Below are 13,236 nucleotides of genomic sequence, written 5' to 3'. Positions count from 1 at the left end.
GCTTTTTTGTTTATGCTTCTGGTGTTGTGATGGAATAGTGAAAAATTATTTTGGCGGAGGGCACCTTCGTTAATGATTGAGCTAGTATCATAGTATTCACAGTCGCATTGTAGGTTATGGTCAATATTACAGGAGTTATCTGAAGTTTGGGATTGGGGATTGAGTACGCTGTTGAATTGGGATGGAATAAATTGGTGTTCCGACATAAAATTAGACAAATCGGACATGGTGCAGACGGGACAAAAAGTGCGGGCCGAAAATTAAATTAGATTAAAAATCTGTGAGGTGGCAAAACGGGATTTGGTGGGTTGGAAAAGGAAGTTGATGTTGAGGGAACATAGGAAGAAGATATGTGACAGTAACACTATAATACCATGAAGATATAATAAATTCATGGTAAAGTAATCAAAACATAGTTTATGACAACCAGGTAATTATGGTAAACATTATTTCACGTCCCGTTTAAAAGAGACAGGAACAGTTGGTATCTTCAGATGAGACGAAGACGGTGATTCCGAATACGTTGACCATGGGCATGTGTCAGGTGAAGTCGGCTCCACAGACGATGGACGAGACGATGACGTAGAACTGGACGGCGAGAATTCTTCATACGATGGAGATCTTCGAAGAAGTCTGGATGATCCTTCACTCTTCTTCACTTTTGGGCTGTGCTTATGTCGTGCGCGTCGATTCTGGAACCATACCTGCGAAATAAGAAAAAGAAATAATGTTAGATTATGTTGAACAAAATTATTTTAATATGAGAATGCGTGTTTTTTTTTTATTATTAATAATAGCAAAATAATAATAATAATTATAACTTATATTTACCTGAATTCTGGATTCCGTTAAACCAATAGCATCAGATAGCGCTTCTCTTGACCTATAATCAGGGTACTGGTTATCAGCAAATACGGCTTCCATACTTTGTAGCTGATGAGAAGTATAGTTAATACGACTGCGACGGCGATTTGATTTTGGCACTGCTTTCGACATTTTTCGAGTCGGGCAAAATAAGATATTAGGTACAAAATGTGTATACAGAATGATCTCACAAGTTTAAGTGATAGTTCTGTTTTGATATCATTGCTTTTTATACTGCGAGAGAATCGGCACTGTACCCTTTATATACTAAAATAAGACATTAGGTCCAATAAATTAGTAAGTTTTAAAAGTACCGTCACACCTATACTGATTTTGATTGAGTAGAATTTGATGACTTCCGGGATGATCACACAGCACGTTAATACTGCCTCTACACGCACTCTCTTATTAGATTCAAAATATTGCGCCGGAAATGCAGTGATTCTTTTTTCTGTCTCTCTAGTGCTTGGCACTTCAGAATCCATTGTCACTTTAAGATGTACGCACGATTCCAGAAATATGCAGCGCTATTATAGTTTTGTGAGATTAAATAAAAACATTCGCGAGGTTTTGCAAGAACATCGTTTAATAAGATTCAAGTAAAACATTCATATTAAATCATTTTCTAAATTAAGCGTTTTTAAAACTATAGGTGTACACTGATACAACAAATATAGAACCGATATCATGGTTATAGAATATGTTGCTATGACTTTCTCAAAAATAGCTTTCACGTTGAAGAAAACACGGCAAATGATAGAGTGAATGACTTTCATCGAAGTTCTTGTGCTTTGCTTTATTCGTAGTATTAAATCTAAAATCTTTGAATGCATTAGTAATGAGAACGCTATCTACTGAATATAGCAACGAATTTCCGATATGGTTTAGCGCTCTATTTCATATTGCAAAACTTTTTATTGCACCAAACATACCTATAAATGGCCATATCCACACAACAGCAACTCTTCAATATTTGTGGCAATAATTATTTAAATAATATTTCATTTTATTACCAGTTCAACACCGTGTTTTATTAAGTGAGCTGGTCTCACTTCATGTGCAATATTTTGTGTTGGTGTTTCATATTTTTTTGTCTTCAGTGTTCTTTGCATTCCCCCTCCCCTCATATATGTTTAAGGACCCCAATGGAAATAAGCTTTTCTTTTGAAAAGCTTTTTGGGCTATCCTTGGTGCTCTGCTGTTTTATAATGTTTTTATAATGTTTTATCATCCTAATGTGTTGTTTTTAAAAATGTGTACATCTTATATTATTGTTAATTGTCTATTTACATTGTAATTTCTGAGTACCGAATAAAATCAAATCAAATCAAATCAAATCAAGTAAATTTATTATACACTTAATAGACGTACATATTTTTTTAAATACAAATACAATTAGATAATCCAGTTGATGGTGTTCCATTTTATTGCATATTTAACATCATGTTTTTATTATAAAGCAAATTTATATATACAGATATTTGGCCTATGAGTTTTTTAAAGCAAAATGTAATTAAATAATTCAATATAAAAAGTCATCAGAAATAGGCCACAAATTGTCTTCAAAACTAAAAGTTGACAGGTTGGCAAACCTGAATGAAGGAGGAGACAAAGTGATGGCTGCAGGAGAACAACAAGCTTCTCTGCAACGACTTGAAGGCGGTGAAGGAACAGTTGGTATCTTCAGATGAGACGAAGACGGTGATTCCGAATACATTGACCATGGGCATGTGTCAGGTGAAGTCGGCTCCACAGACGATGGACGAGACGATGACGTAGAACTGGACGGTGAGAATTCTTCATACGATGGAGATCTTCGAAGAAGTCTGGATGATCCTTCACTCTTCTTCACTTTTTGGCTGTGCTTATGTCGTGCGCGTCGATTCTGGAACCATACCTGCGAAATAAGAAAAAGAAATAACGTTAGATTACATTGAACAAAATTATTTTAATATGAGAATGCGTGTTTTTTTTATTATTAATAATAGCAAATTAATAATAATAATAATTATAACTTATATTTACCTGAATTCTGGATTCCGTTAAACCAATAGCATCAGACAGCGCTTCTCTTGACCTATAATCAGGGTACTGGTTATCAGCAAATACAGCTTCCATACTTTGTAGCTGATGAGAAGTATAGTTAAAACGACTGCGACGGCGATTTGATTTTGGCACTGATTTCGACATTTTTCGAGTCAGGCAAAATAAGATATTAGGTACAAAATGTGTATACAGAATGAACTCACAAGTTTAAGTGATAGTTCTGTTTTGATATCATTGCTTTTTATACTGCGAGAGAATCGGCACTGTACCCTTTATATACTAAAATAAAAGACATTAGGTCCAATAAATCAGTAAGTTTTAAAAGTACCGTCACACCTATACTGATTTTGATTGAGTAGAATTTGATGACTTCCGGGATGATCACACGTTAATACCGCCACTACACGCACTCTCTAATTAGATTCAAAATATTGCGCCGGAAATGCAGTGATTCTTTTTTCTGTCTCTCTAGTGCTTGGCACTTCAGAATCCATTTGTCACTTTAAGATGTACGCACGATTCCAGAAATATGCAGCGCTATTATAGTTTTGTGAGATTAAATAAAAACATTCGCGAGGTTTTGCAAGAACATCGTTTAATAAGATTCAAGTAAAACATTCATATTAAATCATTTTCTAAATTAAGCGTTTTTAAAACTATAGGTGTACACTGATACAATAAATATAGAACCGATATCATGGTTATAGAATATGTTGCTATGACTTTCTCAAAAATAGCTTTCACGTTGAAGAAAACACGGCAAATGATAGAGTGAATGACTTTCATCGAAGTTCTTGTGCTTCGCTTTATTCGTATTATTAGATCTAAAATCTTTGAATGCATAAGTAATGAGAACGCTATCTACTGAATATAGCAACGAATTTCCGATATGGTTTAGCGTTCTATTTCATATTGCAAAACTTTTTATTGCACCAAACATACCTATAAATGGCCATATCCACACAACAGCAACTCTTCAATATTTGTGGCAATAATTATTTAAATAATATTTCATTTTATTACCAGTTCAACACCGTGTTTTATTAAGTGAGCTGGTCTCACTTCATGTGCAATATTTTGTGTTGGTGTTTCATATTTTTTTGTCTTCAGTGTTCTTTGCATTCCCCCTCCCCTCATATATGTTTACGGACCCCAATGGAAATAAGCTTTTCTTTTGAAAAGCTTTTTGGGCTATCCTTGGTGCTCTGCTGTTTTATAATGTTTTTATAATGTTTTATCATCCTAATGTGTTGTTTTTAAAAATGTGTACATCTTATATTATTGTTAATTGTCTATTTACATTGTAATTTCTGAGTACCGAATAAAATCAAATCAAATCAAATCAAATCAAGTAAATTAATTATACACTTAATAGACGTACATATTTTTTTTAAATACAAATACAATTAGATAATTCATTCATTCATTCATATTTTATTTTCATCAATCATCAAAATGCATGTAATACATAAAAGCCAACAAAGTAATACAAAATATATAAAGCTAGAATATTAAATACAATCAGGAATCAATAGTATAATCAAGCTTACGATTAAATCAATATAATGTAAGTCAATACAGTAATATAATAATGCATGCTTAAGCAGACTACATTTTAAATGACAGTAATGATAATAATAATAATAATAATAATGATAATAATAATAATAACACAAATAATAACAATAATGATAATACAATATAGTACTGCATGATTAATTATCAAGCAAGATTAAGCAAGCATTAGATTATACAAAATATATGAATGATCATTGATATAATGAATGGTCAAAATTAATACGAAATATGAGGCAAGAATTAATGGTATAATTATATATCGATACAATCAATTAGTAACAATTATGTCAGTATAATATAAATAAATACAACAACATAATAATGCATGCTTATCAGAATACATTTTAAATGGTCATTGATACAATAAATACAAAGTATAGTAATACAATTCTAAACTAGGTTGTTGAGCAAAGGAAATTGAGAGGGAAAAGAGATGATTGACGAGGACTCTGCTAAACGCGGGGCGTGAGGTGCAGAGACCTCATGGACACACAAACATACACATACACATATCCGACAGAAAGAAAAGAAGAGAAAAGGATATGAAAGGGAAGAAAAGAAAAGAGAAAGAGAAGAATAGTGAAGGTCATAGCTACTAATTACGTCAAGAGCATAATGGAGACAAACGCCTACGGTTTCTGATGATGATTCTGATGATGCAGTATTAATGTGAAGTTCGGTGGCTACTATTGTAGGAATGCAAGCAGTAGAAGATAATTAAAGCACACAAAGGGAACACATGGGGAACACAATACAAAGATTGGATAGCAGCTAAGTATAATGAGAAAATCAAGCACAACTACCGTAAAGCTTCGAGGGTAAACATGTAGTGTCTATGCCAAATCATATTCACCGATGAAACGTTTTTTCAGCCTGCTTTTAAAGGCAACATGTCCAGTTGATGGTGTTCCATTTTATTGCATATTTAACATCATGTTTTTATTATAAAGCAAATTTATATATACAGATATTTGGCCTATGAGTTTTTTAAAGCAAAATGTAATTAAATAATTCAATATAAAAAGTCATCAGAAATAGGCCACAAATTGTCTTCAAAACTAAAAGTTGACAGGTTGGCAAACCTGAATGAAGGAGGAGACAAAGTGATGGCTGCAGGAGAACAACAAGCTTCTCTGCAACGACTTGAAGGCGGTGAAGGAACAGTTGGTATCTTCAGATGAGACGAAGACGGTGATTCCGAATACATTGACCATGGGCATGTGTCAGGTGAAGTCGGCTCCACAGACGATGGACGAGACGATGACGTAGAACTGGACGGTGAGAATTCTTCATACGATGGAGATCTTCGAAGAAGTCTGGATGATCCTTCACTCTTCTTCACTTTTTGGCTGTGCTTATGTCGTGCGCGTCGATTCTGGAACCATACCTGCGAAATAAGAAAAAGAAATAACGTTAGATTACATTGAACAAAATTATTTTAATATGAGAATGCGTGTTTTTTTATTATTAATAATAGCAAATTAATAATAATAATAATTATAACTTATATTTACCTGAATTCTGGATTCCGTTAAACCAATAGCATCAGACAGCGCTTCTCTTGACCTATAATCAGGGTACTGGTTATCAGCAAATACGGCTTCCATACTTTGTAGCTGATGAGAAGTATAGTTAATACGACTGCGACGGCGATTTGATTTTGGCACTGCTTTCGACATTTTTCGAGTCGGGCAAAATAAGATATTAGGTACAAAATGTGTATACAGAATGATCTCACAAGTTTAAGTGATAGTTCTGTTTTGATATCATTGCTTTTTATACTGCGAGAGAATCGGCACTGCACCCTTTATATACTAAAATAAAAGACATTAGGTCCAATAAATCAGTAAGTTTTAAAAGTACCGTCACACCTATACTGATTTTGATTGAGTAGAATTTGATGACTTCCGGGATGATCACACAGCACGTTAATACTGCCTCTACACGCACTCTCTTATTAGATTCAAAATATTGCGCCGGAAATGCAGTGATTCTTTTTTCTGTCTCTCTAGTGCTTGGCACTTCAGAATCCATTTGTCACTTTAAGATGTACGCACAATTCCAGAAATATGCAGCGCTATTATAGTTTTGTGAGATTAAATAAAAACATTCGCGAGGTTTTGCAAGAACATCGTTTAATAAGATTCAAGTAAAACATTCATATTAAATCATTTTCCAAATTAAGCGTTTTTAAAACTATAGGTGTACACTGACACAACAAATCTAGACCGATATCATGGTTATAGAATATGTTGCTATGATTTTCTCAAAAATAGCTTTCACGTTGAAGAAAACACGGCAAATGATAGAGTGAATGACTTTCATCGAAGTTCTTGTGCTTTGCTTTATTCGTATTATTAGATCTAAAATCTTTGTAATGAGAACACTATCTACTGAAAACTAATTTCCGATATGGTTTAGCGCTCTATTTCATATTGCAAATCTTTTTATCGCATCAAACATACCTATAAATGGCCATATCCACACGACAGCAACTCTTCAATATTTGTGGCAATAATTATTTAAATAATTTTTCATTTTATTACCAGTTCAACACCGTGTTTTATTACTAAGTAAATTTATTATACAGTTAATAGACGTACATATTTTTTTTAAATACAAATACAATTAAATAATCCAGTTTATTGTGTTCCATTTTATTGCAAATTTAACATCATGATTTTATTATAAAGCAAATTTATATATACAGATATTTGGCCTATGAGTTTTTTTTTAAAGCAAAATGTAATTAAATAATTCAATATAAAAAGTCATCAGAAATAGACGTACATATTTTTTTAAAATACAAATACAATTAAATAATCCAGTTTATTGTGTTCCATTTTATTGCAAATTTAACATCATGATTTTATTATAAAGCAAATTTATATATACAGATATTTGGCCTATGAGTTTTTTAAAGCAAAATGTAATGAAATAATTCAATATAAAAAGTCATCAGGAATAGGCCACAAATTGTCTTCAAAACTAAAAGTTGACAGGTTGGCAAACCTGAATGAAGGAGGAGACAAAGTGATGGCTGGAGGAGAACAACAAGCTTCTCTGCAACGACTTGAAGGCGGTGAAGGAACAGTTGGTATCTTCAGATGAGACGAAGACGGTGATTCCAAATACGTTGACCATGGGCAAGTGTCAGGTGAAGTCGGCTCCACAGACGATGGACGAGACGATGACGTAGAACTGGACGGCGAGAATTCTTCATACGATGGAGATCTTCGAAGAAGTCTGGATGATCCTTCACTCTTCTTCACTTTTTGGTTGTGCTTATGTCGAGCGCGTCGATTCTGGAACCATACCTGCGAAATAAGAAAAAGAAATAATGTTAGATTATGTTGAACAAAATTATTTTAATATGAGAATGCGTGTTTTTTTTGTTATTATTAATAATAGCAAATTAATAATAATAATTATTACTTATATTTACCTGAATTCTGGATTCCGTTAAACCAATAGCATCAGACAGCGCTTCTCTTGACCTATAATCAGGGTACTGGTTATCAGCAAATACGGCTTCCATACTTTGTAGCTGATGAGAAGTATAGTTAATACGACTGCGACGGCGATTTGATTTTGGCACTGCTTTCGACATTTCTCGAGTCAGGCAAAATAAGATATTAGGGACCGTTCACAAACACTTGTAAGGGGGGGCCTGATGCAAAAAAATTTTATCGCGAAAATTTTTCGGGGCCCCCCTTTACAGACCTCGAGAATTTCAGGCCCCCCCCCTTTTTGACATGAAAATTATCGGTCAACCCCATAGAAAAGCATATAAACTCAATTTTCCCAAAAAATTTGTGGCCATTTTTTTTCAGGGCCCCCTTAGGAGGGTCAAAATTTTTCGGGGCCCCCCTTTTTGCATCAGGCCCCCCCCCCTTACAAGTGTTTGTGAACGGTCCCTTAGGTACAAAATGTGTATACAGAATGAACTCATAAGTTTAAGTGATAGTTCTGTTTTGATATCATTGCTTTTTATACTGCGAGAGAATCGGCACTGTACCCTTTATATACTAAAATAAAAGACATTAGGTCCAATAAACCAGTAAGTTTTAAAAGTACCGTCACACCTATACTGATTTTGATTGAGTAGAATTTGATGACTTCCGGGATGATCACACGTTAATACCGCCACTACACGCACTCTCTAATTAGATTCAAAATATTGCGCCGGAAATACAGTGATTCTTTTTTCTGTCTCTCTAGTGCTTGGCACTTCAGAATCCATTTGTCACTTTAAGATGTACGCACGATTCCAGAAATATGCAGCGCTATTATAGTTTTGTGAGATTAAATAAAAACATTCGCGAGGTTTTGCAAGAACATCGTTTAATAAGATTCAAGTAAAACATTCATATTAAATCATTTTCCAAATTAAGCGTTTTTAAAACTATAGGTGTACACTGACACAACAAATCTAGAACCGATATCATGGTTATAGAATATGTTGCTATGACTTTCTCAAAAATAGCTTTCACGTTGAAGAAAACACGGCAAATGATAGAGTGAATGACTTTCATCGAAGTTCTTGTGCTTCGCTTTATTCGTATTATTAGATCTAAAATCTTTGAATGCATAAGTAATGAGAACGCTATCTACTGAAGATAGCAACTAATTTCCGATATGGTTTTATAGCACTCTATTTCATATTGCAAAACTTTTTATCGCATCAAACATACCTATAAATTGCCATATCCACACGACAGCAACTCTTCAATATTTGTGGCAATAATTATTTAAATAATATTTCATTTTATTACCAGTTCAACACCGTGTTTTATTACTAAGTAAATTTATTATACAGTTAATAGACGTACAGATTTAAAAAAAATACAAATACAATTAAATAATCCAGTTGATGGTGTTCCATTTTGTTGCAAATTTAACATCATGATTTTATTATAAAGCAAATTTATATATACAGATATGGCCTATGAGTTTTTTAAAGCAAAATGTAATTAAATAATTCAATATAAAAAGTCATCAGAAATAGGCCACAAATTGTCTTCAAAACTAAAAGTTGACAGGTTGGCAAACCTGAATGAAGGAGGAGACAAAGTGATGGCTGGAGGAGAACAACAAGCTTCTCTGCAACGACTTGAAGGCGGTGAAGGAACAGTTGGTATCTTCAGATGAGACGAAGACGGTGATTCCGAATACGTTGACCATGGGCATGTGTCAGGTGAAGTCGGCTCCACAGACGATGGACGAGACGATGACGTAGAACTGGACGGTGAGAATTCTTCATACGATGGAGATCTTCGAAGAAGTCTGGATGATCCTTCACTCTTCTTCACTTTTTGGCTGTGCTTATGTCGAGCGCGTCGATTCTGGAACCATACCTGCGAAATAAGAAAAAGAAATAATGTTAGATTATGTTGAACAAAATTATTTTAATATGAGAATGCGTGTTTTTTTTGTTATTATTAATAATAGCAAATTAATAATAATAATTATAACTTATATTTACCTGAATTCTGGATTCCGTTAAACCAATAGCATCAGACAGCGCTTCTCTTGACCTATAATCAGGGTACTGGTTATCAGCAAATACGGCTTCCATACTTTGTAGCTGATGAGAAGTATAGTTAATACGACTGCGACGGCGATTTGATTTTGGCACTGCTTTCGACATTTTTCGAGTCAGGCAAAATAAGATATTAGGTACAAAATGTGTATACAGAATGAACTCACAAGTTTAAGTGATAGTTCTGTTTTGATATCATTGCTTTTTATACTGCGAGAGAATCGGCACTGTACCCTTTATATACTAAAATAAAAGACATTAGGTCCAATAAATCAGTAAGTTTTAAAAGTACCGTCACACCTATACTGATTTTGATTGAGTAGAATTTGATGACTTCCGGGATGATCACACGTTAATACCGCCACTACACGCACTCTCTAATTAGATTCAAAATATTGCGCCGGAAATGCAGTGATTCTTTTTCTGTCTCTCTAGTGCTTGGCACTTCAGAATCCATTTGTCACTTTAAGATGTACGCACGATTCCAGAAATATGCAGCGCTATTATAGTTTTGTGAGATTAAATAAAAACATTCGCGAGGTTTTGCAAGAACATCGTTTAATAAGATTCAAGTAAAACATTCATATTAAATCATTTTCCAAATTAAGCGTTTTTAAAACTATAGGTGTACACTGACAACAAATCTAGAACCGATATCATGGTTATAGAATATGTTGCTATGACTTTCTCAAAAATAGCTTTCACGTTAAAGAAAACACGGCAAATGATAGAGTGAATGACTTTCATCGAAGTTCTTGTGCTTCGCTTTATTCGTATTATTAGATCTAAAATCTTTGAATGCATAAGTAATGAGAACGCTATCTACTGAAGATAGCAACTAATTTCCGATATGGTTTTATAGCGCTCTATTTCATATTGCAAAACTTTTTATCGCATCAAACATACCTATAAATTGCCATATCCACACGACAGCAACTCTTCAATATTTGTGGCAATAATTATTTAAATAATATTTCATTTTATTACCAGTTCAACACCGTGTTTTATTACTAAGTAAATTTATTATACAGTTAATAGACGTACAGATTTAAAAAAAAATACAAATACAATTAAATAATCCAGTTGATGGTGTTCCATTTTGTTGCAAATTTAACATCATGATTTTATTATAAAGCAAATTTATATATACAGATATTTGGCCTATGAGTTTTTAAAGCAAAATGTAATTAAATAATTCAATATAAAAGTCATCAGAAATAGGCCACAAATTGTCTTCAAAACTAAAAGTTGACAGGTTGGCAAACCTGAATGAAGGAGGAGACAAAGTGATGGCTGGAGGAGAACAACAAGCTTCTCTGCAACGACTTGAAGGCGGTGAAGGAACAGTTGGTATCTTCAGATGAGACGAAGACGGTGATTCCGAATACGTTGACCATGGGCATGTGTCAGGTGAAGTCGGCTCCACAGACGATGGACGAGACGATGACGTAGAACTGGACGGTGAGAATTCTTCATACGATGGATATCTTCGAAGAAGTCTGGATGATCCTTCACTCTTCTTCACTTTTTGGCTGTGCTTATGTCGAGCGCGTCGATTCTGGAACCATACCTGCGAAATAAGAAAAAGAAATAATGTTAGATTATGTTGAACAAAATTATTTTAATATGAGAATGCGTGGTTTTTTTGTTATTATTAATAATAGCAAATTAATAATAATAATTATAACTTATATTTACCTGAATTCTGGATTCCGTTAAACCAATAGCATCAGACAGCGCTTCTCTTGACCTATAATCAGGGTACTGGTTATCAGCAAATACGGCTTCCATACTTTGTAGCTGATGAGAAGTATAGTTAATACGACTGCGACGGCGATTTGATTTTGGCACTGCTTTCGACATTTTTCGAGTCAGGCAAAATAAGATATTAGGTACAAAATGTGTATACAGAATGAACTCACAAGTTTAAGTGATAGTTCTGTTTTGATATCATTGCTTTTTATACTGCGAGAGAATCGGCACTGTACCCTTTATATACTAAAATAAAAGACATTAGGTCCAATAAATCAGTAAGTTTTAAAAGTACCGTCACACCTATACTGATTTTGATTGAGTAGAATTTGATGACTTCCGGGATGATCACACGTTAATACCGCCACTACACGCACTCTCTAATTAGATTCAAAATATTGCGCCGGAAATGCAGTGATTCTTTTTTCTGTCTCTCTAGTGCTTGACACTTCAGAATCCATTTGTCACTTTAAGATGTACGCAAGATTCCAGAAATATGCAGCGCTATTATAGTTTTGTGAGATTGAATAAAAACATTCGCGAGGTTTTGCAAGAACATCGTTTAATAAGATTCAAGTAAAACATTCATATTAAATCATTTTCCAAATTAAGCGTTTTAAAACTATAGGTGTACACTGACACAACAAATCTAGAACCGATATCATGGTTATAGAATATGTTGCTATGACTTTCTCAAAAATAGCTTTCACGTTGAAGAAAACACGGCAAATGATAGAGTGAATGACTTTCATCGAAGTTCTTGTGCTTCGCTTTATTCGTATTATTGGATCTAAAATCTTTGAATGCATAAGTAATGAGAACGCTATCTACTGAAGATAGCAACTAATTTCCGATATGGTTTTATAGCGCTCTATTTCATATTGCAAAACTTTTTATCGCATCAAACATACCTATAAATTGCCATATCCACACGACAGCAACTCTTCAATATTTGTGGCAATAATTATTTAAATAATATTTCATTTTATTACCAGTTCAACACCGTGTTTTATTACTAAGTAAATTTATTATACAGTTAATAGACGTACAGATTTAAAAAAAAAATACAAATACAATTAAATAATCCAGTTGATGGTGTTCCATTTTGTTGCAAATTTAACATCATGATTTTATTATAAAGCAAATTTATCTACTGAAGATAGCAACTAATTTCCGATATGGTTTTATAGCGCTCTATTTCATATTGCAAAACCTTTTATCGCATCAAACATACCTATAAATTGCCATATCAAGTCAAGTCAAGTTAAACTTTATTAATCCATTTCTGGAAATTACATGCACATATGAGATCATAAAACTACATTTAGAGAACAAGCATTATACAAAAACAGTTATTATAAGCAAAATGAAATTCAAGGGTACTCCCTAGAAATGGAATGAAAACATAAATTAACGACGGTACTTCAAGTTATGATAAAAAATAGCTTGAGGAA

General features: G+C 33.5%; 2 protein-coding genes across 2 annotated transcripts; both read right to left on the bottom strand.

Moving 5' to 3' along the window:
- Window positions 1-446: 446 nt before the first annotated feature.
- Window positions 447-996, bottom strand: LOC140142367 (paired mesoderm homeobox protein 2-like). Its single transcript, XM_072164335.1, has 2 exons — window positions 832-996; window positions 447-704 (listed from the first exon to the last, which is right to left on the bottom strand). Exons 1-2 carry the CDS (start codon window positions 994-996, stop codon window positions 447-449), a joined length of 423 nt encoding a protein of 140 aa, XP_072020436.1.
- An 8,474-nt stretch (window positions 997-9,470) lies between these two features.
- LOC140142365 (paired mesoderm homeobox protein 2-like) lies at window positions 9,471-10,290 on the bottom strand. The gene is made up of 2 exons (XM_072164334.1): window positions 9,974-10,290; window positions 9,471-9,845 (listed from the first exon to the last, which is right to left on the bottom strand). The coding sequence occupies exons 1-2, from the start codon at window positions 10,136-10,138 to the stop codon at window positions 9,471-9,473; spliced, it is 540 nt and encodes a 179-aa protein (XP_072020435.1). The 5' UTR covers window positions 10,139-10,290.
- Between the last annotated feature and the right edge of the window lie 2,946 nt (window positions 10,291-13,236).

The sequence above is a fragment of the Amphiura filiformis genome, chromosome 20 (assembly GCF_039555335.1).
Source record: "Amphiura filiformis chromosome 20, Afil_fr2py, whole genome shotgun sequence".
Taxonomy (NCBI): Eukaryota; Metazoa; Echinodermata; class Ophiuroidea; order Amphilepidida; family Amphiuridae; genus Amphiura; species Amphiura filiformis.
Note: the sequence above shows the minus strand (reverse complement) of the source record. Positions and strands in the feature narration are given on the sequence as shown.